Raw genomic sequence first — 24,661 nt, 5'->3', positions numbered from 1 at the left:
AGCTTCAAGAGTAAGACCCTGTCTCAAATGTAAAATTTAACCACTGTGTTGTATCTAGCCTTCATTAGAGAAGCTTCCAGCTGGGGCTGGAGAGATGGCTCCGCGGTTGAGAGCACTGCCTGCTCTTCCAGAGGTCCTGGGTTCAATTCCCAGCAACCACATGGTGGCTCATGAGATCTGGTGCCCTGTTCTGGTCTGCAGGCATACATATATTCAGGCAGAACATTGTATACATGATAGATAAATAAATCTTTTTTAAAAAAAGAAAGAAGAAAGAAAGAAAAAAGAAAGAAAGGAAAAAGAAAGAAAGAAAGAAAGAAAGAAAGAAAGGAAGAAAAGCTTCCAGCTGCAATGAGCAGAATCCTGTAAGTGGCTTGAGAACAGAAAATGAGGGACGGTAGGGTGTGTATCCAGAATGAGCCATCTCTATCACCCCCTCCAAGGCCCAGGGAATAGCTCCCTTCCATGTTCAAATCCCAGCACCCACATGGCAGGTAACAACTGTAACTCCAAGATCTGACACCTTCACACAGACATACATGTAGGCAAAACACCAATGCACGTAAAATAAAATAAATTAGAAAGGAAGGAAGGCACCAGTTGAAATAAAACCAAAAAAAAATATATATTGTATAACGGGTAAAGCTGTATGTTTTCTAAAAAGCATTCAACTACTGGAAGAAATAAATTAAAAATGTTTGAAAAGGAATTCGGGATGACTTTTCATGGCTGCTTTGCAGGAAGAAGCCCAGATTGTAATGTACCCTCCCCCAGGCAGACCAGAGAGCTGTGTGTAACCTCCAGAGCCTCCACCTACTGACAGGATCTGTAGGCCCCTGTATCTCAGGGTTTCTGTACGGGACAGAGTGCGGTGTTCATTGCCAGAGCAGTCTTTTTATTTGTTTGGGTTTGTTGTTTTGTTTTGAAAAGGGGTTTCTCTACATAGCCTTGGCTGTCCTAGAACTTTCTCTGTAGACGGTGCTGGCCTCAGATTCACAGAGATCCGCCTGTCTCTGCTGGGATTAAACATGGATGCCACCATTCGCAGCCAGACTTTTGAACCGGGCTGTGACCCTCAGCAAGGTCCCAGAGGCCACCCTCTGCCAAATGAATGTACAATATGGCGCGAGCCCGGTTCTGGTTCTTTCACTCGCTCAAACGAAGCTGTCCACATCGGGCTAAGCGCTGAAGTCTCCAGGGAGGACTTCCCTCTTCCCCGCTGGCTACCGTGAGAGAGGAGCTTGGGGGCGGGGGAGGGAACATCCGGAAGCCAGCAGCTGGGTGCTCACAGCAGGTGTTTTACCCCAGCGCTCCCTCCCTCCTCCCGCACTTAGAACGGAGCTGGGGTGGGGACGGTTAGGAGGGATAACCCGGCTCCAGAAGAGGAGACATGAACGCTTGGGCTTTGTTGAACGACCTTCCCTGGCACTCGCTCCCGCACACCCTCCTTATGACTCCGGAATTCGAAAGTGCTGCTTTAATTTGCGGAGGAAAAGGGAATGTCTTGGAGTGGAGGTTGGGGGTGCTGCACTAGATATAAGTGTGGTCGATATCAGCGCCAAGGTGAAGACTCGTTTTCTGGTCAGGGTCGTCATCATCGCTGCCCTCACTTTCCGTGGCGCTGGCGCTGTCCATGTCTGCTGTGGGCTCGTTGAGGACCACCACGTCAGCATCCTCTCTGATATCCTTGCCGAACCACACGGCCTTGTAGCCACCCTCCCCCTCCGGCCGCCGCTCCTTAGTCAGAATAGACTTCACGGCTGAAGGACTGTCCCCAGCCTGGACGGTTTTAGGAGAGCCGGAAGCTCTGAACTCTGGGCTAGGAGGTGCAGAGCTGGGGGGCGTGGGGCTGGAAGACATAGGGCTATGGGACCCAGCGGGCGGCTGGGAGGGCTCAGGGTCTGGCTGTGGCTGCGGGTTGGAGGTGGACGACCAGCTGGTCTTGTGGTCCGGGAGGAAGGTCAGGTTGTCATAGTTATTCTGCGGAGGAGGCACCTATGGGCGGGCGCGGTGCAGCAAGTGCAGAAGAGCAGAGGCGTTACTCCCACCAGTGCCTTCCTAACCCTCCTCCCACTACTTGGCTCCCACCCTTCCCCTGCCCTCCCCACACACACACCAGGTATCAACACATCCAATCCAGCCTACCTCTGCTCCTTTCCCAGCTGTTCCCATTCATCCCTCCATGTCCCTTTTCTGTGACTCTTCAATCCTGGGTTAGTCCCCTTTCTGCTCTGCCTAGCCCAACACCGCACCGAGGCCCTTACCTTAGCCTTGCCTTTACAGCAGCAGTTGAACCGGTGACGGTAGTGCTTATGGATGAGGATGACCAGGCCGATGAGGGCCAGCAACAAGAGCGCACCTAGCACCCCGCCCAGCACTGCCATGTCCACCGTGGAAAATTTGTGGTCACCCATTGCACCTTCTCCTGCCAAAGAAACCAAGGCCACTTACTTTGGGGACATTCCCAAGCATCCCTTTCTAACCTGGGCCAGAATGAAGTACCACGAAAACAAGACAGGCATGGCTTGGCTCACCCTTTAGAGCTGAGGTTCTGACAATGGTGCTACTAACCCCGCAGGCAGGAAGGCCCCTGGGGACATGACTGCCAGCTTCTGACACACCAGGATGGCCTTCAAGGCCACCCTGTGCACAGTTGAATGAGAACTTTGCCTAGTGTGGCTTCGGCTCCAGTTTTGAATGCATGACACTTGACACAGTTTTTCAAGAACACTCGAGAAGTCTGCCTTGTAAAACTGCCTCTGGGGACCATTCCTGTGCGACACTAACCGTGTCTGGCCCCTTGTGATCCTGAACACTGTACACTGTGTGTGTACAGCTCAATGACCAGTATGAAAACCTTTCAGTGTGAACCTCGTGTGTGTGGTGTGTGCATGTGTGTGGTGTGTGTGTGTGTGTGCATGTTTTAAGTTTATGTAGTGTGTGTGTGTTGGTGCTGCATGTCATGGTGCATGCTGTGGTCAGAGGACAACTTGTAGAAGTCAGTATCCTGACACTACCTGTGAAGGACCCAGGTGTCTGCTCAGCTTGTCTGTCAGTCAGGCCCCAGGGGTCCACTCAACTTGTCTGTCAGGCCCCAGGGGTCCGCTCAACTTGTCTGTCAGGCCCCAGGGGTCTGCTCAGCTTGTCAGGCTGCTGACCATCTTGTCAGGCCCCATCTTTTTTGTTTCCTGGACAGAGTTTCTCTGTAGCTTTGGTGCCTGTCCTGGAACTTACTCTGTAGACCAGGCTGGTCTCAAACTCACTGAGATCTGCCTACCTCTGCCTCCCAAGTGCTGGGATTAAAGGGGTGGGTAACCACCACAAGTCACTCAGCTGTTTTTTGTGTGTTCTGGGACTGAATTCATGTCCTCATGCTTAGAAGGCAAATATGTTATGAATGAGTCATCTCCCCAGTCCTGACTTTGTGTGTGTGTGTGTGTGTGTGTGTGTGTGTGTGTGTGTGATTATTGTTTTGGTTTGGTTTTTAGCAGTATTGCCTCACTGTGTTGCCCAGGCTAGCTCTGAATTCCTAGGCTCAAGTGATCCTCCTGCCTCAGTCTTTCCATTAGCTGGGATCACAGGCATGCATCACTATATCCAGTTATAATTATCTATTATTATTATTATTATTGAGACAGGGTTTCTCTATATAGCTCTGGCTATCCTTGGACTCCCTCTGTAGATCAGGCTGGCCTCGAACTCAGAGATCTGCCAGTCTCTGCCTCCCAAGTGCTGGGATTAAAGGTGTGCACCACTACCACTGGCTCATAATTCTTCTTTTAAAGACAGGCTCTCTGTGTATAGCTGTGGCCAGACTGGAACTCACTGTATAGACTAGGCTGGCCTTGAACCTACAGCCTTTCACTACCTGTCTAGTGCTGGAATCAAAGGGATACATTAGCATACCCTGACAGCCATAAAACTGTCATTTTTATCTTGTACCTTCCTAATAGTGCCCCCACCTTAAGACCCTAAATACAGATTGTCCTGGGAATTATGTGACGTACTGGCTCCAAAAGCTGCCTCTGTATCCCCATACCTTCTTCAGCTCACCCCATCTGCCCCACTGGGACCATCTGTCTGGAACTAGACACAGACTCCTTGGAGGTGGTCAGTGTGGCCAGGCCAGGCCTGGGTGGACCTTGTGGTAGCACAGCCCTTGAACCCCTGTCTGAGTTAGGAGGGCGGTGATGGTGACTCCAGAGCAAACATGTGGACTACCTGAGGATGATGGGTTCCTGCTGGGCGTGGCGACTGTCGGCTGAGAGGCTCCTGGCTTGGGGGTCTGCGTTGGGTCCCCTCTGGATGTGCTTGGAATGAGGGAGGTACTTGTTCTTGAAGTAGGAGCTGTTGGCTGAGAGGTTCCTGGTTTGGGGGTCTGTGTGGAGCCCCCACTGGGTGTGACTGGCTGAGAAGTGGTACTTGTGCCTGTAATGGGGATCACTGGCTGAGGGGTTCCTGGCTTGGGGGTCAGTGTTGAGTCCCCACCAGGAGTGACTGTCTTGGGGGAGGTGCTGGTTCCAAGAGTAGGGATCCCCCCAGGTGTGGATGAGGTAGAGGCAGGTGGGCTTAGAGTTGTGCCTGAGGGCGGGACTGGGCCGGCACTTCCCCCAGAGCTGGTTGTGGCCGGTCCTTGAGAGGTCCCAGAGGTCGTGGGGGCTTCCAAAGTGGTGCTACTTGAAGACCCAGTTGTTCCTCCAGCTTCTGGGGGCTTGGGGGACTCTGGGGGAGGCATGGACAGAATTTGGGTTTGCCTCTGTCCCCAAATACGCCTGTTCCAGAGGAGGAGTCATCTTGCTTGGGGGCCCTCAGGCTCACCTGTGGAGGGGGCCTCGGGCTCTGACACTTGGATCTCAACGACAGTGGTGGCTGTATCATTAGTCACAGTACTGGTAGCTTCTACCTGGGGCAGGAAAGGGGCTTGTTCCTCTCGGGTCCCTCTTTACCCCACACCTTTGGTCCCCCGTATTCCCCACTGTACCTGTACATAGAAGACGCCTGTTTCTTTCATAACCACATTGGTCAGCATGACATCCTCGTCCATCCTGAAATCTGAGGAGTTGGTGATTTGATACGTGATGTCCGAGTTGAGGTCCTGGGTGAGAATGCAGTGAGGCCTGGGCCTGGATGTCCTACCATCCATCCCAAGCTGCCCACACAGAGAACCAGAGTCTGGGCACACTCAGAGAGTTCGTAGACGATCAGGAAGGGACTGCATACCGGGAAGACTGAGTACTGAGCCTGGATCCTCAGGGTCTCAAAAGGGGAGGTCCTGTCCTTCACTGCTGTGCCAGCCTCAGAGCCAAGCACCACTGTACCATGGTACAGGCTCTGAGAGAACTGGAGTGGGTTCCCAGAGACATCACGAGCCTCCACAATGGCCTGGGTCATTGAGTAGCGGGCCATATCATCCTGATCGGCCTGGGGAGTCAGGGGAAACAGGAGTAAGCAATGGGACTTGTTGGAGCTGGGCTGCAGCTGGGGCTCAAGGGAACACAGGAGCCCCATCTGTTGTACTCACTCTGACCAGCAGGGTGAAGGTCATGGGGCTGGGGATACTTTTCTTCATCGTGAGGTTGCCAGACTTTTCGTCGATGATGAATGTGTCATTCGTGTTTCCTGGGAGAATTCAGGGTGGGGTTTGGTGTCTGGTCCCTCTGTTGTAGGGCCCAGGTGCTATAGGGCTAGCGCTCACTCACCCGCCGTAATGCTGTAGATGATGGGCCGGTTAATCCCCTGATCTCCGTCCACAGCATAGATGGGACCAGGACTCAAGATGAGGGGGGATGACTGTGGGGATAGGGATAGCCTGAGATTGAAGGACCCCAGTTCTTACTCTTTTGTTGTCCCTCAAAGCTTGGAACATGAATTGGAGCATGGGGGCAGGGGACAGTTCCTGCTTGAGACAGAGCTGCAACCACAGCAGGATTCAAGGGGCAGCAAGAACTTAAGAAGGAAGACTTGCAGCCTCCGTGTGTCCTCTGCACCATGGAGGTTACGGTAGCCTTAGCTGGCCCCCACCTGCCCAGCTGACCCTCTGGCCCCAGAGGAGACTGTCTACTGGGCAAGGACACAGCAGACCCTTATTAGCGTCAGCCCAGCCCCTGAAGTCCTCACACCCCAGCTGACATCACAGGGTCTGTGCTCATCACTGATTTTTGTCTGTATGTCCCCGACCTGAGGCTGGGATAGTTAATGAATGATTATTCATCCATATTAGTTTCCAAAAAAAAATTACAAAATTGCCTAAACCTCTTGGGGAGCACAGGACCACCGCTGGGTCCCTACCCTGACTTGGCTCTGGATTCAAGTTAGACCCTGGGCTTTCTTACTCCCTATTACCAGTAGGAGCCCCGTGGGGACCACTCCATGGTACTGGGCCTGGATGCAGAAGTAGCCATCTGAGAAGAAGCAAGGCAGGAACCAGGGGGTCCGTAGGTCAGCAGGAAGCACGTTTATGATCAGGGTGGCAGTGGCCGTGTGGCTGGGCTCTGTGCTGTTTGCATTCCAAGTATCCTGTAGTCACAGCCAGCCCTGACAGGTCAGGCCCACAAGGACTTGGACAAGGCCTAGAACATCCAGGACTCAGGTAGCTGTGATCTGTTTACCTGTGCCAACAGCCTGAAGGTCATTTTCTGATTCTTATAGAAATCCAGGGTCCGGCTCAGAGTCAGAGCAGGGTTGCTTAACCCCGCCAGAGAGAAGAAGCTGCTGGCATTCTGAGAAGGCAGAAGAGGTCACAACCTGAGCCTCTGAGGCCTGGAGGCATCAGAAGGAAGGGGTCAGTAATACGTGGGGACAGGGGAAGCACTGACAGGGGTCACTTCCTGCAGAGTGTAATAGAGCGTGTCATCTACGTCAGCATCTTTGGCTGCCAGTTCTGTCGCAGGGATGACAATTGTACCCACTCTGGTGTCCTGGGGATAGAGAAGAAGTTGATCCAGCCATGCTGTGGTTTCTATATCTATCTATCTGCCTGATGGCGTCCCCCAGACACTCCTCTGTCCCCATTCCTTCTCCACACTCAGAAGACACCTGCTGTGATGCCACTGGACTCACCTCTGGTACGTTGTATTCCTTGGTTGTAAAGGGAAACTCTGGGGGATTGTCATTGACATCCAGGATAATCACAGGCACAAACAACCCTGTCACCTGCAAGAAAGTCACTAAAGTCAACCCCTGCCGAGGAGGGATGCTCGGGTGCCAGCATTCGGTCCTTTCTTCTCTATCAGTTCATTCGTTCAGTCTTTCGCTCTTTCACTCAACAGACATTGGTGGCATCAACGATGTAGTGGCCTATGGGCTCCTGTTCGAGGAAGAACTCAGACTAGAAAAACAAAACTAAACAACATTTCAGAGTGTGGCAGCCAGTACGAGGAGAGTGTGCTGAAGAGACATAAGGGCAATCCTGGGGACACAACCAGCAAAATATCAAAGGAAGAAAGCAGCAGTCTAAAAACAAGTCTTCAAAAGAATAGCAGAGAAAGGAGCCTTCAGGTTAAACTCACTGGCTGTGCCCCCTCCCCCAAAGAGACCTTCCTGGGACCCAGGAGGAGAGAGAGGTTGAGGACAGAGAGGAAGAAAAGGTGTTCTTCTCCAGTGACAGATGTCAAGGCCATGGTCATTCTGTGTGTGTGTGTGTGTGTGTGTGTGTGTGTGTGTGTGTGGTGTGTGTGTGTGTGTGAAGTGTATTTGTGTGTTGAGAGTGGAGCTCAGGGTCTCAACCACACACTAGGCAGGTGCTCTACCACTAAACTATACTTAAAAATGAACTTTTAAAAAATTATTATCTGCCGGGAGGTGGTGGCGCACGCCTTTAATCCCAGCACTCGGGAGGCAGAGGCAGGCGGATCTCTGTGAGTTCGAGACCAGCCTGGTCTACAAGAGCTAGTTCCAGGACAGGCTCCAAAACCACAGAGAAACCCTGTCTCAAAAAAAAACAACAAAAAAAATTATTATCTATTAGAGACATGGGCTGAGATATGTGTGGGTAACATGTCATGGTACAGGGTAGGAGGGCAGGGTGTGAGAGTTGTTCTTGGTGGGGCAGGAAGTGTGTGGAGCCTGTCATATCTGGAAGCATCCTTTAGCAAAAGGCTGAAAATGTGGTGTGGGCTGAGGCTGAGGGCGAAGATGTCTGGGGTTGGGCAGGTGAACAGTGTGGACGAGGAAGGCGAGGCGTCCCCTGAGATGATGTGTCCATGCTGGTGTGAGCAGACTTAAGGAGTGTCTACACTAGGCCAGTGTCTGCACAGCCTAGCCTTGCCCGCCCAGCTGGGAAATTAAGTTTGAGTCCCAGTAAGAAAAAGTGGAAGTTTCTGTGTGAGGCTAGGCAGGGTCTGGTTATGACTCTTTGGGGACTCACTGCACGGAGAAGGGATGGAGGAGGACCAGGGACAAGAAAGTAGCAAGGGGCCGGGCGGTGGTGGTGCACGCCTTTAATCCCAGCACTTGGGAGGCAGAGGCAGGCGGATCTCTGTGAGTTCGAGACCAGCCTGGTCTACAAGAGCTAGTTCCAGGACAGGCTCCAAAACCACAGAGAAACTCTGTCTCGAAAAACCAAAAAAAAAAAAAAAAAAAGTAGCAAGGGGATCCGCTAGAAGGGTCAGAGAGGTGCTCTATCGACCAAAGCCCCTGTGGGACTCAGGTAGGAAGAGCAGGGCTGACTTTAAAGAAGGCCCAGCCAACAGAGTCCCTGGGAGTGTGTGGGGGTAACAAAAACAAAAACAACAAAAGTGGGGTAAGGGGCTGGCCAGTGAAGGTGTCTCCCAGGTGAGGGGTGGGGGGCAGACTTGGGGTCTCAGGTGCTGACACATACATGGCCCTAAGTTAGCAGCGTTTGAGTCTAGAGCTCAGGGCAGAGTCTGGGCTAAGCAAAGTGTGGGAGTGGCCAATAGAATGCTTATACTCAGACTCCCTGGGGTGAGGTCATGGAGGAATGGTCTTGGGGTATTCTGACTGGTCAGGGGTGGTCAGATAATGGGGTTGTCTTACCACTGTATTTCCTCTCTTGCACTCCAGGGCTGCCTCCAGCATAGAGTTTTTCTGAGGATAATGAAGCCAGTACCCTATGAGTCACCGGGCCCCATAGGAAGTACAGTGCCCTAGGCTAGGGGAGTGCGGCAGGAAGGCCTGTACTTCTCCAGGGCCCCTGTCATCGGTGGTAAATCCTGCGTGTAGGGGGCTTCTGGCAACTGTGTCCCCCAAGGGTCCTACCCCCCCCCAGTACCAACCAACCTCACTACCTGGGGGACATAGAGCCATTAACCCCTCCTCCTAGGGTGTCTTTTCCAGGCTAGGGGAATGGATGCTCATGTATGTCCCCATGGGGGCACATTCCACCCTACAGACTGTACCTCATAATCTGGAGTCACGTTGAGAAACAGCTGGTTGTCCACAATAATAAATGCAAAAGGAGTGGACCCGGACCCCAGGGTCACATGCATGTCATCTGAGACCGAAATGTTCAACAGCGGCTTGGAAATATCACTGTTCTCCTTAATTTGAACAACCGGCTGGTCCACAGAGCAGACTGGAAAGTTGCAAAGGAGAAGTTGGTACAATCCACCCACTCTGCTGTCTACCCCATCCTGCCCTTGTCCAGCACATACCTTGGTCCTGGGCCGAGGTCCCCGGAGGTTGGCCAAACAGCACTAAGAGCAATGGCAGCAGCAGCGGGGGCCACAGGAGGGCCGGAGCCCCCATGGTGGCAGCTGTCAGTTGGAAGAAGAGTCCAGCTGCGTTCTTGTTTCAGGGCTGGTACAGTTCCTGCCTGGGCGACCTTCGCCCCTGCCAGGTACCGCCTCATTTTATGACCCTTTACTGACGGCCTCTACCAAGGGGGCTCCCGCTGGCCGGCGCTTAGAGGGGACATGAGGTCATGTTTCAGCCTGGACTTCTAGGAAGTTAAGTGGGGATTCAACCCACAGACATTACACGAGGTGTAAAAAGCATGAGAACCACAGGGAGTGGGGAATAGGCCTGGTAAAGTTAAGACAAGGCTGGGGCCATCGGTTTAAGGAGGCTGAGTCAGGGCTGAAGAGCTGAAGCAGGTCTGGGAGCTGAGGCAGGACTGGGGGCTGAAGCAGCCCTCTGGGGGTGGAAATATAGGTCTGGGGAGCTGGGACAAGGCTGGGGGGAGCTGGGGCAGGACTGGGGGGGAGCTGGAGGGATCTAGTGCGAAGGAGCCGGAGCAGGGCTGGGGAGCTGGGGACAAGGACAGGGATGTGGGCTGAGCCATTGGCCTTGGGTCCACCGTGACCCGCAGCAGGATAGCCCTCATCTTGTCTCTTTCTCTTCAATGTCTTTAGCAAAATTCCCGAAGCCACATTATGTCACTTCCCTCGCCTGTTCCACTCTCAGAGCAAGAGTGTCCCAGCATGCTCCTGCCTGTGTGGGAAGCACAGCAGTCCCCCCAGGGCTGGGCCTGGCAGGGCTTGGCAGGGCCTTGGTAATAGGATGCAAATGAAACCTTCCAGCCACAGCTGGGAGCGGGACTGGGGGGGAACCAGTATCTGTGGACCACAGAAATCCTGGTCTCCATTAGACTTGCTCCAGTCTCCCCTACAAGCCCTCAGAAACGGGGAGAGGCGTCTAGGTGGAGGCAGGAGGGTGGTAGGGGTGCTGTGTTGAAAGGGCCCACAGAGCCCTCACCATCTGGGCCTTTGCTGCTCTGGATGCTTGGAAACCTTCCTGCAGCTCCAGGCCACTGTCAGGACTGAGCGATTTGTCTCTCGACAGCTCTGTTGTCACACAGCTGTCTGCTGGGAGATGACATCACTATCCAGGCTTCAGGGATGTGCCAAGACCACATAGACATGTAGAGCCAGGATGTACACAGGTCCTTTCACTCATGAGGCACCCCTATCTGTCCTGCCTGTGCCTCCTCACCGCTCCATGCACCCTGACCACAAGGCTGGACCAGGGCTGGGATCTCTGATCCCTGGAAATTTTCCTAAGTGGACCACAGGACAGGGTGGAACACTGGGGAACTCAACTGGGAAAAGAGGAATCCAGTTGATACCAGAGATAAGGAAGAAATGTCCGAGCTGACCTCCCAGGTTCAAAGGGCAACTGGGTGTGGTCCTAGTCATTGAATGAGGTGGCTGGACCTGTCCACACTCAGTCTTACTGAGCAGGGACTGCCTTGATTTTATCAGACATCACACACTGTGAGCTACAGGCCAGGGTCTAAATTCCTTCTTTATTGATGCCAGTGACAACCAAACCCTAGCCCCAGCCAGGCTCCTGGAGACTCCCCTTCCTCCCTCATCGGGGCCGCCTGGTTGCTTCAGTCCACTCTGAAACTTCGACAGCTGGCTTTGGTCCAGGAGGCAGCCACAGAGACCGGGACCCATCCAGGGAAAGCCTAAGGAGGAGCCTGTGGAGGGAGATAGGTGGTTAGGGTACTGGGGCTGACCATTAGAGCGCTCACACCCACATGGCAAGGGAATAGGAAGGATGCTTTAGGAGTCCAGCTGAGGATGGACCGCTCACCAGTCCTGTAGGGCCTGAGTGTTCGACCACAGCAAGCAGAGCTGGTCCTCTGAGGGCTTGGACCCGGTCATGCTGTTCTCTGGGATATTTTCTGCGTCCTGCTCACTGCCCCCCCGACCCCAAATTAGAATTAGTGGTAGTACTGGAATGTGGCAGGTTGCTGAAAGGGGACTATACCAGGCCTGCTCCATACCAGGAAAAGTCTGGAGAGTTCTAACTACGCCTGCTCACCTGCGCTTCCCCACCAGACCCTGCAGCAGGCGCTGCAGCCTGGCGCTGTCCTGCAGGCGGCTGAGCTCGCTAGTGAACGTCCCGTCTGAATGTCTTGAGATCCTGAGGAGGGGAGGGGCGAGGAGGGTCAGAGTTCGCCGGTGCGGGCATGTGGGCGTGGCCGTGGTTAAGTGACCCCCCCAACACACACACACACACACACACAAACACACACGCCCCGCTCACCTGGGGAGCGCCGGGAGCGCAGTGGAACCAGCGAGCAGCAGCAGCAGCAACAGCAACGGCGGAGGCCTGGGCAGTAGATGCTCCATGGTCGGGCTCTGTGTGTGCTGAGCGGTGCAGCTGCAGCCTGAGCCCCCGCGCCCCGCTTTATAGCTGCCCCGGCGGCAGGTGGGGGGCTCCAGCACCGCCCCGGCTCCGCGCGGCCGGCCGCGCCCCATCGATTGCGGGAAGGTCAGGGCCACCCCCACAGCTGTCGTCCGGCCACCTCCCGTCCCGTTGGCGCCCCTCAGCTGACTGGGAGGGAGAGTAGAGGGGTTAGTGCTACCAGGTAGCGAAATAGACACCTCCATCTGGGACCACGGGCAAGGAACAGGGTATGGCGGTTCAGGATAGGCAGAAAAAATCACAATGCCAGGCCCCTCCAGCCTCAGTTCATCTTGGCGCCAGCCCTAGACCCTGGAACACTCTTCTCAGAAAGTGGCAGTAGGTGTCTTGAGAAGCCTAGGAAGGGCCAGTAGATGACTGGGGGCGGGGGATGAGACCAGAGTCCGAACGCCCAGGGCAGAGGATGGGGACGGATGCAGAGAAACCACCTGTAAGGGCAGACGGGCACCCGAAACAAAAATGGAACTCCTCTTAGGCCCTGAGGCTGCATTTTTGGATGGGAGCAAACAGCCTATTCGTATTGGAATCAGGAGGTAAAACTGGGTTAGAATAAGAGAAAAGCAGGCCTTAGAGGTTGTAGGGGAGAGGGGAGGGAGAACCATGGATGGGAATTGACTTGCAAAGGATCTCCATCCCTGGCATCCCGGACAAGCGGTAGGACACTTGTCTAGCGTGCACCAGGACCTCCGTTCCACTCAGCTCCGAAACCCAAACCAAAAGACAATCCTTAGAATCAAATTACAAAACTAGCAAACTGTGATGAACTAGCTCTTGAGTAAAAGTCATGTAGTGTTTTTTGTTGTTGTTGTTGTTTGCTTGTTTGTTTGTTTGTTTGAGACAGGGTTTCTCTGTGTAGCTTTGGTGCCTGTCCTGGAACTCACTCTGTAGACCAGGCCGGCCTCAAACTCAGAGATCACCATACCACGGCCAGGCTTTTTTCTTTTCTTTTCTTTTTCTTTTTCTTTTTCTTTTTTTTTTTTTTTTTCGTTCTTTATTTTATTGCTTGTTTGTTTGTTATGGGAATGGTTTGTTTTGTTTTGGAGGCAGAGTATATAGCTCAGGCTGCCTTTGAACTCCATCATCTAGCCCACCTTGGCCTGAAACCCTCAGCAATCTTCTTGCCTCATCCTCTCAAAAGCAGAGATTGCAGTCACCAGTCACCAAATCCAGCTCCACTTGCATTTGCGGGGAAGGGGATTAGGTTTTGAGCTTTGGAGTTCTTTGCTTTGAATCTTTGAGACAAGGTTTATATACACCAGGCTGGCCTGGAATTTGTTACATTGTTTAGGATAGCTTTGAATTGCAGATCTTCCTGCCATGGTATCTCTGGAGCCCTGGTACTGCAGGTGGGACAAGGCTGTTCTTTTGCAGTGCTAAGAATGGAACTGAAGGCTTCACACATGCTAAGGTAGCACTGGGTAAAGGAGCTCCCCACCCCTAGCCCTCCACAGGAGGCTTTAAAAACAATTAGTGGGCTTCACATTTTAGAGAAGTTTTCCGTTTACAGAAAAACTGAACCGAAAGCGTGGCATTCAGTTCCCTAATGCCCTCACATACTCCCTCCACCCAGAATCCCCTTCTACTAAGAAGCAGGGAGTAGAGGGTATTATTGGCTTTGTGGTTAAGAGAGCCTGCTGCTCTTACAGAGGACCTCAGTTCAGTTCCCACACCCACACAGGGTGGCTCTCAACTGCCTGTAACTCCAGCTGGGGGCATCTGATACCTTCTAGCCTCTATGGACAGTGCGGTCCTGCTCCCCACAGACACTCGAGTGGACAGAGAAACAGAAACAGACTTTTTTTTTTTTCTTTCTAGAGACAGGGTTTCTCTGTGTAGCCCTGGTTGTCCTGAAATTCATTCTATAGACCAGGCTGGCCTCAATCTCAGAAATCCACTTGCCTCCGCCTCCTGAGTGCTGGGATTAAAGGTGTGTGGCACCACCGGTGGCCCAGCTATTTTAAGAAAGGGAGGGGGGAACGGTGTGGCACACAGCCAGATCCCAGCACTTAGGAAACAGAAGCTGGCAGATCTTTGAGTTTGAGGTCAGTCTGATTGACAAAGTGAGTTACAGGACAGCCAGAGCTACACGGGAACACTGTTTGGAATAAACAACAAGGGTAGGGGACGTGGGGGAGGAACGCTAGTGACACATACTTATAGCCTAGCTTTTGGGAGGCAGAGGCAGGAAGATTGCAAGCTTCAAGCCAACAAGGGCGACTTGATAAGAACCCTTCAACGTAAACAAAACACCCTGGCACTGGAGAGGTGGCTTTGTCACAGGTTCTGTGTAGCCTTGGCTGTCCTGGAACTAGCTCCGTAGACTGGGCTGGCCTCAAACTCACAGAGCTCAACCTGCCTCTGCCACCACCGCCTGGCTTGAACCATGGTCAACACAGCATTATCCTCAAGGCCTGCAGTCCTCACCAGGGGCCACTTTGGGGGCTGAACATCCTGTCGGTTTGGACATCGTAAACTGGCACGGATCCAGCTCCATAGCATCGAAGACAGCAGTGTTACAGCCCTGAGAGCTCCTCCTGCCCCCAGACCCCCGATCTTGTCGTTGACACTGGTAATAACTGCTTGTTCCAGAGTGTCGGGGTTGGCTTCTAAATTTTAAAGATCGCGTTTGCTTATTTGTGTGGGTGGGTAGGTGGGTGGGTGCATGGAAGTCAGGGCACAGCTTGTTGGAGCTGGCTTTCTTCTTCTTCCCTGTGGGTTCCAGGCTTCAAACTCGGGGGACAAGCATGGCAGCAGGGACCTTTACCCACCGAGCCACGTTGCTAGTTCCACACTGGCTTCTGTCATTTGGCAATATTCCTCTACACCTCCTTTGAGTCTTTTCGTGGCTCAGCAGCTCAATTCTTCCTAGGGCTTAGCAAATGTTCCCCTGTCTGAATGGACCAGTGCATTAAGCCACTCACCCAGTGAAGGTCGTTTGTGTTGTTCCCAAGTTCAGGCAACTATAAATAAAGCTGCCATAAAATGTGTGTGTGTGTGTGTGTGCATGTGTGTGTGTGGTGCATGTGTGTGTGGTGCATGTGTGTGTGCATGTGTGTGGTGCATGTGTGTGCATGTGTGTGCGTGTGTGTGCATGTGTGTGTGTGTGTGCGGGTGTGCGGGTGTGTGCTAGAGCCACAGACACAGCTCAGTGGTAAAGTGCTTGCCTGTATGCATGAAGCCTAGGTTCAATACTGAAGACTGCAGGGGGGAAGAAGCATATGTCAGTCCTGACCAATGGAACCATAGAAATTACGCTAGAATCAAATCCCTGAGTAAATAAGCAGAAGGGAGGAGACAGGTGGTTAGTGAGCAGTGACCTACAGGAACGGGGGCGGGCAGGCGGTAGTCCTCTGCCAGCCAGCCAGTCTAATGTGCACACGGCCTCATCAGGGAGTTAGTTAGGCCAGGGGAGAGTGTAGGATAATGGTTACTAACGGCTACTACCCTGTGACAGGGACCACTCCACACTGAGGTCAGAGGAGGGTGACAGGGGCCACTGTACTCTGTGATCAGAGGAGGGTGACAGGGCCACCACCATACACTGAGATCAGAGGAGAGTTACAGGGGCCACTGCACACTGAGGTCAGAGGAGGGTCACATAGCTGGCTGAGGCTATGTTCAGAAAGGGCTTAAGAAAGACCCTGAGAGCTAGGCATGGTGGCATATGCTTCTAATCCCAGCACTTGGGAGGCAGAGGCAGGAGGATCTCTGTGAGTCTGAGGCCAGCCTGCTCTATATAGAGTTCCAAGTCAGTCAGGGCTACAAGAAGGAACTCTGTCTTGAAAAACCAACTAACCAACCAGCCAGCCAGCCAGCCAGCCAAACAAACAAACAGAAAAGCCGGTTCCTGAGAGATTGCTTTGTCAATGTCCTTTCGAGGCTGGGAGCCAAGCTAAACTTATGTGCTCTAGTTGAGTGGCAGTTCACTAGCGACGGATTACAATGACTTGGATTTTATAAAGTTCCTGCCTGCAGGTTCCTGCAGGCATCTCTCAATAAGCTATAACCTGTAAACTAAATAAACTGTTTCCTCCCCAAGCTGTTTTCCGTCGTGGTGTTTACAGCAACATAGAGAAGGCAGCCTACCTAGTGGGACCATGTTTCAAAACCAAGCAAGCAAACAAATAAACAAATGAAACCAGAAAGGAACCTACCGTGGCCTGGCGTAGTGGTACTTGATTTTAATCCCAGCATTCAGGAGACAGGCATGTGACTCTCTGTGAGATCAAGGCCAGCCTGGTCTATACAGAGAGCTCCAGGTCAGCCAGAGCTACATAGAGAGACTTTCTCAACAAAAACAAAGAACAACAAAAGGGGCAAGGGATACCTTGGGTATTTTCTTCTACGTTCCTGACAGACTGACTCAATTACCAGAGGGAGTGATTACCTTCTCCAATGTTTCTGTTTCCAGGTGGCCTTTGGCAGCAGCCGATGACAGAGCAGTCCTCGCCAGGCACTGGAGTCTGAAGCCTGCAAGGATGAAGAGCAGAGGTGAGGTCCATGCTTCCCGAAGACCCTTGCCTAGGAAGGCACACAGATGCTCGTAGCAATTAGCCTCCCGGGGCAGAACAAAGACCTAGAAAAATAACTGTGATCTCAAGACACCCCTCAAGAAGGGCCAGGTGACCAGGTGGCCAGGTGTGGTGACGCAGTACCTATAAACCCAGAGCCTGAGAGACAGAGGAAAAGATCTCTGCAAGTCCAAGACCAGCCTAGCCTACATATCCAACCTCGTGTGAAAGAGTAAAGGACAGGCTAAGTGGTGGGAACCTTGAGGGAGACTTTCTATGAATGAGCTACCAAGGCTCTGTGCGGAGCCCTTGGCCCTAGGCCTGGTCTTGAATTGGGCCACAGCCACCTGCAGGTCCTGCTTGAGCATGCCAGTCTCGGCCCACACTGAGCCAGGGTACACTCTGGGCCATGTCGTTGGAGTTATCTCAGTTCAGTAGCACTGGGGATGGTCAGTGCGGTGCTCATGGCACAAGCCCCTCACGCTGGCCAGCAGTGTCTAGCAATGTGCAAGGGCTGCACGACCTTGAAGCTGAAGTCCACAGGTGGCAGTCACAGGTGTCCGAAACTTGCTCATCACCCGAAAACCAGCGTTCAGGTAGACTCTCTTACTAAGTTAGCTTCCCGTGTCTCCTGCAGGTAAAGACGGGCATTTCTCACGTGGGCTTATGAAGCCTCAGAGTTCCCAGGCATCAACCCAGTGTCCTTCCTGAGGCCAGTCCCAGGTTTGCTTCCTGTCTGCAGCTTACAGTTTGATTCTTGTCCACTTCAAAGCAGCTCAGAGTGCAGGGGGACCAAGCCCTGGTACAGAAAGTGCACAGAACGTCTGCTTCCCTACTCCCTGTTGTCAGGAAGGCCACACCTGTGTTTTCCCCTAATTGCTTCCACAGTATTCAGATGCACCAGGCGACAATGCAAGGCTGACCAGAACCTCTTTTCCTCTGGTTAAGGGTTGTGATGGGTGTATTGTTCTTTAGGGACAAGCGTGATGACACCGACATATAGTGATATTTTGTTTATAATTTAGCAAATAGGGGCTGGAGAGATGGCTCAGAGGTTAAGAGCATTGCCTGCTCTTCCAAAGGTTCTGAGTTCAATTCCCAGCAACCACATGGTGGCTCACAACCATCTGTAATGGGGTCTGGTGCCCTCTTCTGGCCTGCAGGCATACACACAGACAGAATATTGTATACATAATAAATAAATATAAAAAAAATAATTTAGCAAATAAAGCTTGCCTGAAGATTAGAGTGCAGAACTAAGGCACTAGTTACCCATAAAGACCTGGCAGTGGTGGCACACACCTTTAATCCCAGTACTCGGGAGACAGAGGCAGGTGGATCTCTGTGAGTTCAAGGCCACCCTGAGCTACGGGCAAGATTGAATCTGTCTAAAAGGGAAAGAGAGCTCAAAGATCAAAGGTGGTCCCAGAAGCTGGGATCACATGCCTTTAATCCCAGCACTAGAGAGGTGGAGACAGGAGTGATATGGCTGGACAGGGAGAGGAATATGAGGCAGAAGGAGACAGGAGCTCAGTGTAGTCTGAGCATGCAGTCTGAGCTTTTGTAGGGACAGGATCGCCCCTTCTGCCTGAGCATTGGTAAAGGTAAGAACTTTCTAGTAATTGGCTGCTCTGCTCCTCTGATCTTTCAGCATTAACCCCTATACCTGGCTTCAGTTTTTTATTATTAAGAACAATTAGAATTTTTGCTATACTGGTGTTATTTTTTTTTCATTCTTTTTTTCTTTTTTTGAGATAAGATTTTCCTGTGTAGCATTGACTGTCCTGGAACTAGCTCTATAGAACAGGGTCAGCCACGGCCTGGGTCGGAAGCATTGCTCACGTCTGCCCATGTAGGATGAAGAGTGAATTCTATGTGCCTAAGGGTAAGGGGCAGTCCCAGAACCACGAGAGAAAGAGGTGAGGCGCCCACAGCCTGTTGTAGAAACCAGAACTGGTGTCTTCCTACTTGGTAAGGACACTGTCCCCATGCAGGAGTTCAGCCACATCCTCCAAGGCTTCTTGGAGAGGAGCTCCTGGCAGGTAATTTGGTGGCCTGAAAGGTCCTAAGTGTCTCCTGGCGGAGAAGGCTGGCTCTCTCGAGTCTGGTCCCGACAACCTGCCCTTCGCGTAGGTTCTTCGAAGCACAAATTAGCCCGAATCAAGCAAAACACCAGCCGTTGCTGGGCCTGTTTATGTTAGTCACTTCACTCAATTCTCTTCTGTTGAAATGAAGCATTCCTCCCTCGGCCAGTTTCCTAGAGTGCAGAAATCCAAGCCGGGACGGGGCGGGGCTGACGTGCTGGGGGCGGGACTCCGGGCAGCAACTGCCTGCAAATCCCGGGGCTCAGCGATTTGCGGGAGCGGGTTCAGCTGTCGAGCCATGGGGAACAACAACACGGACGACGACGGTGGGCTGTTGGCCGGGCGTGGGTCAGAACCCCTGGGACCGGGCGCCGGGCTTGGGGGCGCGGGTGTGGCGGCGCTGGTTGGGGGCGTGCTGCTCATCGGCTTGGTGTTGGCGGGGAACTCGCTCGTGTGCGTGAGCGTGGCCTCCGAGCGCACCCTGCAGACACCCACCAACTACTTCATCGTGAGCCTGGCGGCCGCCGACCTCCTTCTTGCAATACTTGTGCTACCACTCTTTGTCTACTCCGAGGTGAGCCTCCATGCCCCAGCTCCACTCTCCTCCGTCCCTTCCGCCTTCCTCCCCTCCCTTTGCCCGACCCTGGCGCAGTTCGGCTGCACGGACCTTCAGCAACCTTGAGCCAGGGTGCTTGAAGGGGCTCCAAGCCTCCTCACTCCTGACTGCCTACCGTCTCCCGCTCTTGAGAATCCAGCGTCAGTTTTGCGTCTGTCGGGTCACCCTACCATCCTCCGACCCCTTCCTATTCTCTGTGTGTGATCTGCTGACCCAGAGAAGGCTTGTGTCCCTGGAAGCAAGGATCGCAGATACTGTCTTTCCCATTTAAGTCCTGGCTCCCACTCCAGAAATACTGCATCCCTAATCCCTGCAAAAAGCCAGCTAGAGCGACAGACAAGTGTGCAGACACGCCTCACTGCCTATGGCCATTGCCTTTTGGGACTACGAGCACACACACACACACACACACACACACACACACACACACACACGAGAGAGAGAGAGAGAGAGAGAGAGAGAGAGAGAGAGAGAGAGAGAGAGAGCCTGCCACCACTCAACTGCCAGCAGCTTGGAGAATCAAAAGTGTAGTCAGAGAGGCCTGGGCAGGATAGTGAACCTGGGGGCAGCTAAGAGTCAGAACCTTCTGGAGACTTCTGGGACAGAGTCACCCCAGACCAGGTCTGGCTCTTAGGTGTGTCTTCTATGGTGGAAACTTCTCTCTGCCTGAGGTTTGGCCAGAGAAGAGCTGCTTAGGACAGGAATGGGGAGGGACATAGTGACCTTACTCTGGGGGTTGGGCTGCATGGGATTTTTAAGGAAGACACCGAGTTCTGGAGCTAGGGCAGAGGCCAGCAGCCGTGCTGGACCTCAGGTCCTCCCCAGGGACAGACGTCACTGTGATGGTTCTTAAGCTCCTAATCGTCCCAGATCAGTATGAAGGGATTTGGGGTGAGTGGGTTGAGCTGGCTGTATGCTCCTTTGCCCTTGGAGAGCACTCCCTGCAGACTCCCTGAGAGCCCTAGACCACATTTGTCCTCAGGACAGTCACGTGTACCCTGTCTAGCAAGTGAAGGGACCCATCCAAAGTCCCACAGCAGTGACAGTTGAAGCAGGCAGGATAACTCTAGGTGAGTCATGGAGGTGGTAGGATTTGTGTTCAGTGGGCAGAGGGTCAGGCCTCTGCCCCTATGGGCTTCCCTCCAACAGATGGTATCAGTCTCCCTTGGGTCTTCCCCAAAGAAAGGAGACCCGAGTCAAAGGCAGATCTGTCTGCCCCCTTTGTCTCCTCTAACACAAGTGTCCCCAATTGTCTCAGACTTGCATTGGGTGTGCACACCCCCATTCCGACTAATACACAGCCATTGCCTCTCTTCAACAAGAATGGGGGTCGGGAAGTTAGCGTCTGAAATGTCAAGTTTTGTGTTTCTTTCCTGCAACCTCTGTATGGCTAGGTTCAGGGTGGCGTGTGGCTGCTGAGTCCCCGCCTCTGTGACACCCTCATGGCCATGGATGTCATGCTATGCACTGCTTCCATTTTCAACCTGTGCGCCATCAGCGTGGACAGGTGGGTACCCCAGACAACTCCTCTCCCACCCCCACCTCCCAGTCATCCGCCCAACTCTGCACCCTTACCACGCCTGTGTCCCTCTAGGTTCGTGGCCGTGACGGTGCCGCTAAGCTACAACCGTCAGGGTCAGCGCCAGCAGCTGCTCATCGCCGCCACATGGCTGCTATCTGCCGCGGTGGCTGCGCCGGTGCTGTGCGGCCTCAACGACGTGCCTGGCCGCGATCCAGCCGTGTGCCGTCTAGAGGACCGCGACTACGTGGTCTACTCGTCCGTTTGCTCCTTCTTCCTGCCCTGTCCACTCATGCTGCTGCTTTACTGGGCTACTTTTCGCGGCCTGCGGCGCTGGGAGGCAGCCCGGCATACCAAGCTGCACAGCCGCGCGCCGCGCAGACCCAGCGGCCCCGGCCCGCCCGTGTCGGACAGTGCTCAGGGCCCCCTTTTTCCACAATGTCTGCCCCCTTCACCCAGCCTCCTGCAAAGCCCCAGCGGCTCCAGCCAGCCTGAGCCAGATCTCTCTCAGAGACCCTGCGGCCCTGAGTGTCCGCTCCCGGATGCAATGCTCCAGCAACCGCCGGCACTGCCTTCCTGCAGGAGGGGCGCCAAGATCACAGGAAGGGAGCGCAAGGCAATGAGAGTCTTGCCGGTGGTCGTCGGTGGGTTCCTGCCCTGGGGCAAGAGCTGATATGTAGAGCGGGGTCCCAGGTGGAGAGTTACGGGCTCCACGAGGTGGGAGGTGGGTGGAGTCTAGATTGGAAGGGTGAAAGGTGTGTGTGGGGGGGATCCCGGGAGATGGACCTCGAGTGCAGGAGTTCAGGCTCACGCCGCCCACCCCCAGGGGCCTTCCTGATGTGTTGGACGCCTTTCTTCGTGGTGCACATCACGCGGGCGCTGTGTCCAGCTTGTTTCGTGCCCCCTAGCCTGGTCAGTGCCGTCACCTGGCTGGGCTATGTCAACAGTGCCCTCAACCCTATCATCTACACCATCTTCAACGCCGAGTTCCGCAGCGTCTTCCGCAAGTCTCTCCGTCTCCGCTGCTGAAAAGGCCACTGCTGCTGTCCTGAGGTCAGGGAGAGCCAAGCCTGTGGGCGGAGTGCGCTGGCGCATCTGATTAAACGAATTATTTCCTAATCATTTATGAAGGCTGGGGGTTGGGGAGGAGCAAGCAAATGAGGAGGTATTTTGGCCTGTATGATGGGGCCTGGATACTACTGGCTCAGCTCCAGGAGGCTTCTGAAGTCTCTTCTGCCCCAGGAAGGATTGGAGAACTACTTCAGCTGGCTTTGTTTCCTCTCAACAGGTAAAGTGACCAAGCATCTATCTGGGAGAGGAGCTAGAGGAATTTCCTGGGGTTCCTGTCCAGGCCAGCTCAGTAGGGAGGGCTCTGCTGTCATTAAAAGGGGCATGGGCACCATTTTGGAAGCTTTCTTGAGTACAGGTCTATATTCTAGCTTCCCGCCAGCCTCTCTCCAGAAGATGCCGTGAATTTGCAAAGTTCCACTGGAGTTCCAATGAGTCACATTCGCAGCCGTCAGTACTTAGTACTCCTCTGAAAGGGAGCCCTACACTCAGGTCTACCCAGGCCGTCTACCCCATGGATATCCAGCAGCAGGGTTCAAGGCAGGACTGAGGGACCCGAGCAGCGCCTGTGCTCGGGCTCTTTGGCCAAGGCCCAGTGTAGCAAGAAGAGATGACTCCTGGCAGGGACAGCACACTCTAACATTTTTCCCTCCCCCATCCTGTCATGGGAGAGATGTAAGTCAGGACTGCAGAGGGGGGCCTTAGGTTGGGGCCCACATCAACAGGCACAGAACACCACACTGCTCTCAGTACTGAGAAACAATGAACTGAGTCCGACAGCAGTGTGCAAATCCTTCCGTGTTAAAATAGTCCCTGTTGGATAAGGGGCAATTCCCTAGTACTGAGGGTACTATGGCCTTACTGAGCTCCAAACACTCCAAAACTCCTGCTGGAGCCTCTGCTGACACCCCCGGGCTAGCATGCTGCTCGGTGTTAATGGAGTCATGGGTTCAAATCTGCCCCATATCATCTAATGTTAGTGGAACTGGGACACCCTTAAATTTTACCACTGGACAGGCTCCAGAGTTACAGGGGAACCCTGTCTTGAAAAAACAAATAAACAAACCAAAAAGAAAAAAAAAATTACCCCTGGAGACTCTAGGATACCAAGTGCGCCTGGCCTTTGCTGACTCCCACGGAAAAAATCTGCAGATCCAAACGTACAGCCAAAACTCACATGAGTGGGGCAGAAGTCATGGGAGGCTTGACACAGCTTGGGGAACTGAGCCCTAAGTGCCATGCCCTGAGACCCTTTGGGTTTCTTCCTCAGAAGAAAAGGAAAGAAAAAACTGAATCGATTCCAAGTTGCATGTGACAGCCACTGCTCTTGGCTGGTCACCCATCTTGGTGTTCTGGGGGCTTTCACACAGTGCCACTTCTTGGGGGTAGACACCCTGAATGCCCCCTGCAGGCTGTCCTGTGGTTAGCAGTCTGAGGAGCTCCTCGATACAGATGACTTTGCCAAGCACTTGTCTTTTTCCTGCTGTCAGTGTGCAAACTGAGCTATGCTGTGTAGCTTCGGCCTGCTCTGCATGGCCTGGGTGACTGGTTGGAGCTGAGAGCTACTCAGTCACCAGAAAGCACTTCTGGGAAGAATGGCAAGGTCCCTACTCAAAGGCTTGATTCCAGCAGAAATAAACAGGATGGTCGCGAAGACCTTATTTAGTGGGAAGGGCCTCAGGCCTGGAGCCTCCAGGTGCCTGACTCACTGATCAGCCTTAGGGAGAAGGCCCGGGGCCCCACAGAACTAGAATCTCCTGACTTACATACGTGCCCCTCCCTCAACTATCCCTGTGGTTCATGTTGAGGGACCTCGGGAATCTGCAAGGTGCAGGACCTTCTGATAGGAGGAACCACTTGTGGCCCAGGGCAGAGTAGTGGGATGATCTTTTTATACATACCAAGGTGTAAAGCTGGTGTGTATCTGGCAGGAACTATTTTAGAAGTAGGTGTAAGAATTGGTAAGTCTGAGAGACAGGTGGATCTCTGTGATTTCAAGGCCGGCCTGGTCTACAGGGCAAGTTCCAGGACAGCCAGGAGTACACAGGGATACCCTGTCTCAAAAAACAAACAAACCCCACAAAAACAAAAGAAAGAAAAAAGAAAAAGAATTGGTAAGTCTATAAGTTCACCCTAAACTTGAAGGCGCTCCCCTAGGTCCTGGTTGAGTCTGCACATTCCCTACACAGTGCAGGGGAGCAGGGGAGCCTCAGGACCCTGACCCTTATGAGTCGGAGTCTTAACCCTAAAGGGCATTTCTGAAAATTTAGAAACATCCAGAATGTGCTCCTCTGCCAGTGTTCCTTGTTAGCAGGAACATCAGGTCTCTGATCAGCCAAGTCCAGTACCTGAGTACGAGTCTCCCCCAGAGGTCCCTGCCTCTGGGATGGACCTGGGTGATGAGAAGGGAGAGTGAAGAAAAACAAAGACAACCAGGACTTCACATGCAGAAGCCCTGGCCACAGGCCAAACAAACATTTCAGTGTGCAGCCAACAGGACGTCCCTGGAGATTCATGAGTGTCCTTCAGCTGCTCATGGCATTGCCTGGACACAAGCAGAGCTGAGAGGCTACGGAGCCAAACCCTGCTAAGCAGTCTCAGGTTCTCCTGACACTACTTCCACTAGAGAAAGAAAAGTGGAAAACTCCTTGGCCACAAAGGTAGACCAACGAGAGGACAGTGGCAGGTCTACATCCCCACAGCAGGACACACAGGACACAGCAGAAACCCTCTGGCCATCTGAATACAA

General features: G+C 53.2%; 3 protein-coding genes across 6 annotated transcripts; 1 reads left to right on the top strand and 2 right to left on the bottom strand.

Annotated features, from left to right (window-relative positions):
• Nucleotides 1-1,530: 1,530 nt before the first annotated feature.
• Nucleotides 1,531-9,705, bottom strand: Cdhr5 (cadherin related family member 5). 3 transcript variants are annotated; one of them, XM_057779455.1, is made up of 15 exons: nucleotides 9,612-9,705; nucleotides 9,357-9,532; nucleotides 8,995-9,045; nucleotides 7,060-7,152; nucleotides 6,816-6,917; nucleotides 6,609-6,719; nucleotides 6,343-6,516; nucleotides 5,700-5,790; nucleotides 5,522-5,619; nucleotides 5,221-5,421; nucleotides 4,982-5,095; nucleotides 4,819-4,903; nucleotides 4,222-4,722; nucleotides 2,265-2,425; nucleotides 1,531-1,995 (listed from the first exon to the last, which is right to left on the bottom strand). In XM_057779455.1, exons 1-15 carry the CDS (start codon nucleotides 9,703-9,705, stop codon nucleotides 1,531-1,533), a joined length of 2,517 nt encoding a protein of 838 aa, XP_057635438.1. The 3 variants fall into 3 exon arrangements, with proteins under 3 accessions (XP_057635438.1, XP_057635439.1, XP_057635440.1); XM_057779456.1 differs by having other exon boundaries at nucleotides 2,265-2,422; XM_057779457.1 differs by lacking the exon at nucleotides 4,222-4,722.
• A 1,522-nt stretch (nucleotides 9,706-11,227) lies between these two features.
• Sct (secretin) lies at nucleotides 11,228-12,038 on the bottom strand. 2 transcript variants are annotated; one of them, XM_057779865.1, is made up of 4 exons: nucleotides 11,953-12,038; nucleotides 11,728-11,829; nucleotides 11,497-11,601; nucleotides 11,228-11,380 (listed from the first exon to the last, which is right to left on the bottom strand). In XM_057779865.1, exons 1-4 carry the CDS (start codon nucleotides 12,036-12,038, stop codon nucleotides 11,269-11,271), a joined length of 405 nt encoding a protein of 134 aa, XP_057635848.1. In that variant the 3' UTR covers nucleotides 11,228-11,268. The 2 variants fall into 2 exon arrangements, with proteins under 2 accessions (XP_057635848.1, XP_057635849.1); XM_057779866.1 differs by having other exon boundaries at nucleotides 11,228-11,399; nucleotides 11,498-11,601.
• Nucleotides 12,039-18,993: 6,955 nt separating this feature from the next.
• Drd4 (dopamine receptor D4) lies at nucleotides 18,994-21,993 on the top strand. The gene is made up of 4 exons (XM_057779148.1): nucleotides 18,994-19,283; nucleotides 20,720-20,832; nucleotides 20,920-21,488; nucleotides 21,671-21,993. Exons 1-4 carry the CDS (start codon nucleotides 19,008-19,010, stop codon nucleotides 21,871-21,873), a joined length of 1,161 nt encoding a protein of 386 aa, XP_057635131.1. The 5' UTR covers nucleotides 18,994-19,007; the 3' UTR covers nucleotides 21,874-21,993.
• The last annotated feature ends 2,668 nt before the right edge of the window (nucleotides 21,994-24,661 follow it).

The sequence above is a fragment of the Chionomys nivalis genome, chromosome 8 (genome assembly GCF_950005125.1).
Source record: "Chionomys nivalis chromosome 8, mChiNiv1.1, whole genome shotgun sequence".
NCBI lineage: Eukaryota > Metazoa > Chordata > Mammalia > Rodentia > Cricetidae > Chionomys > Chionomys nivalis.
Note: the sequence above shows the minus strand (reverse complement) of the source record. Positions and strands in the feature narration are given on the sequence as shown.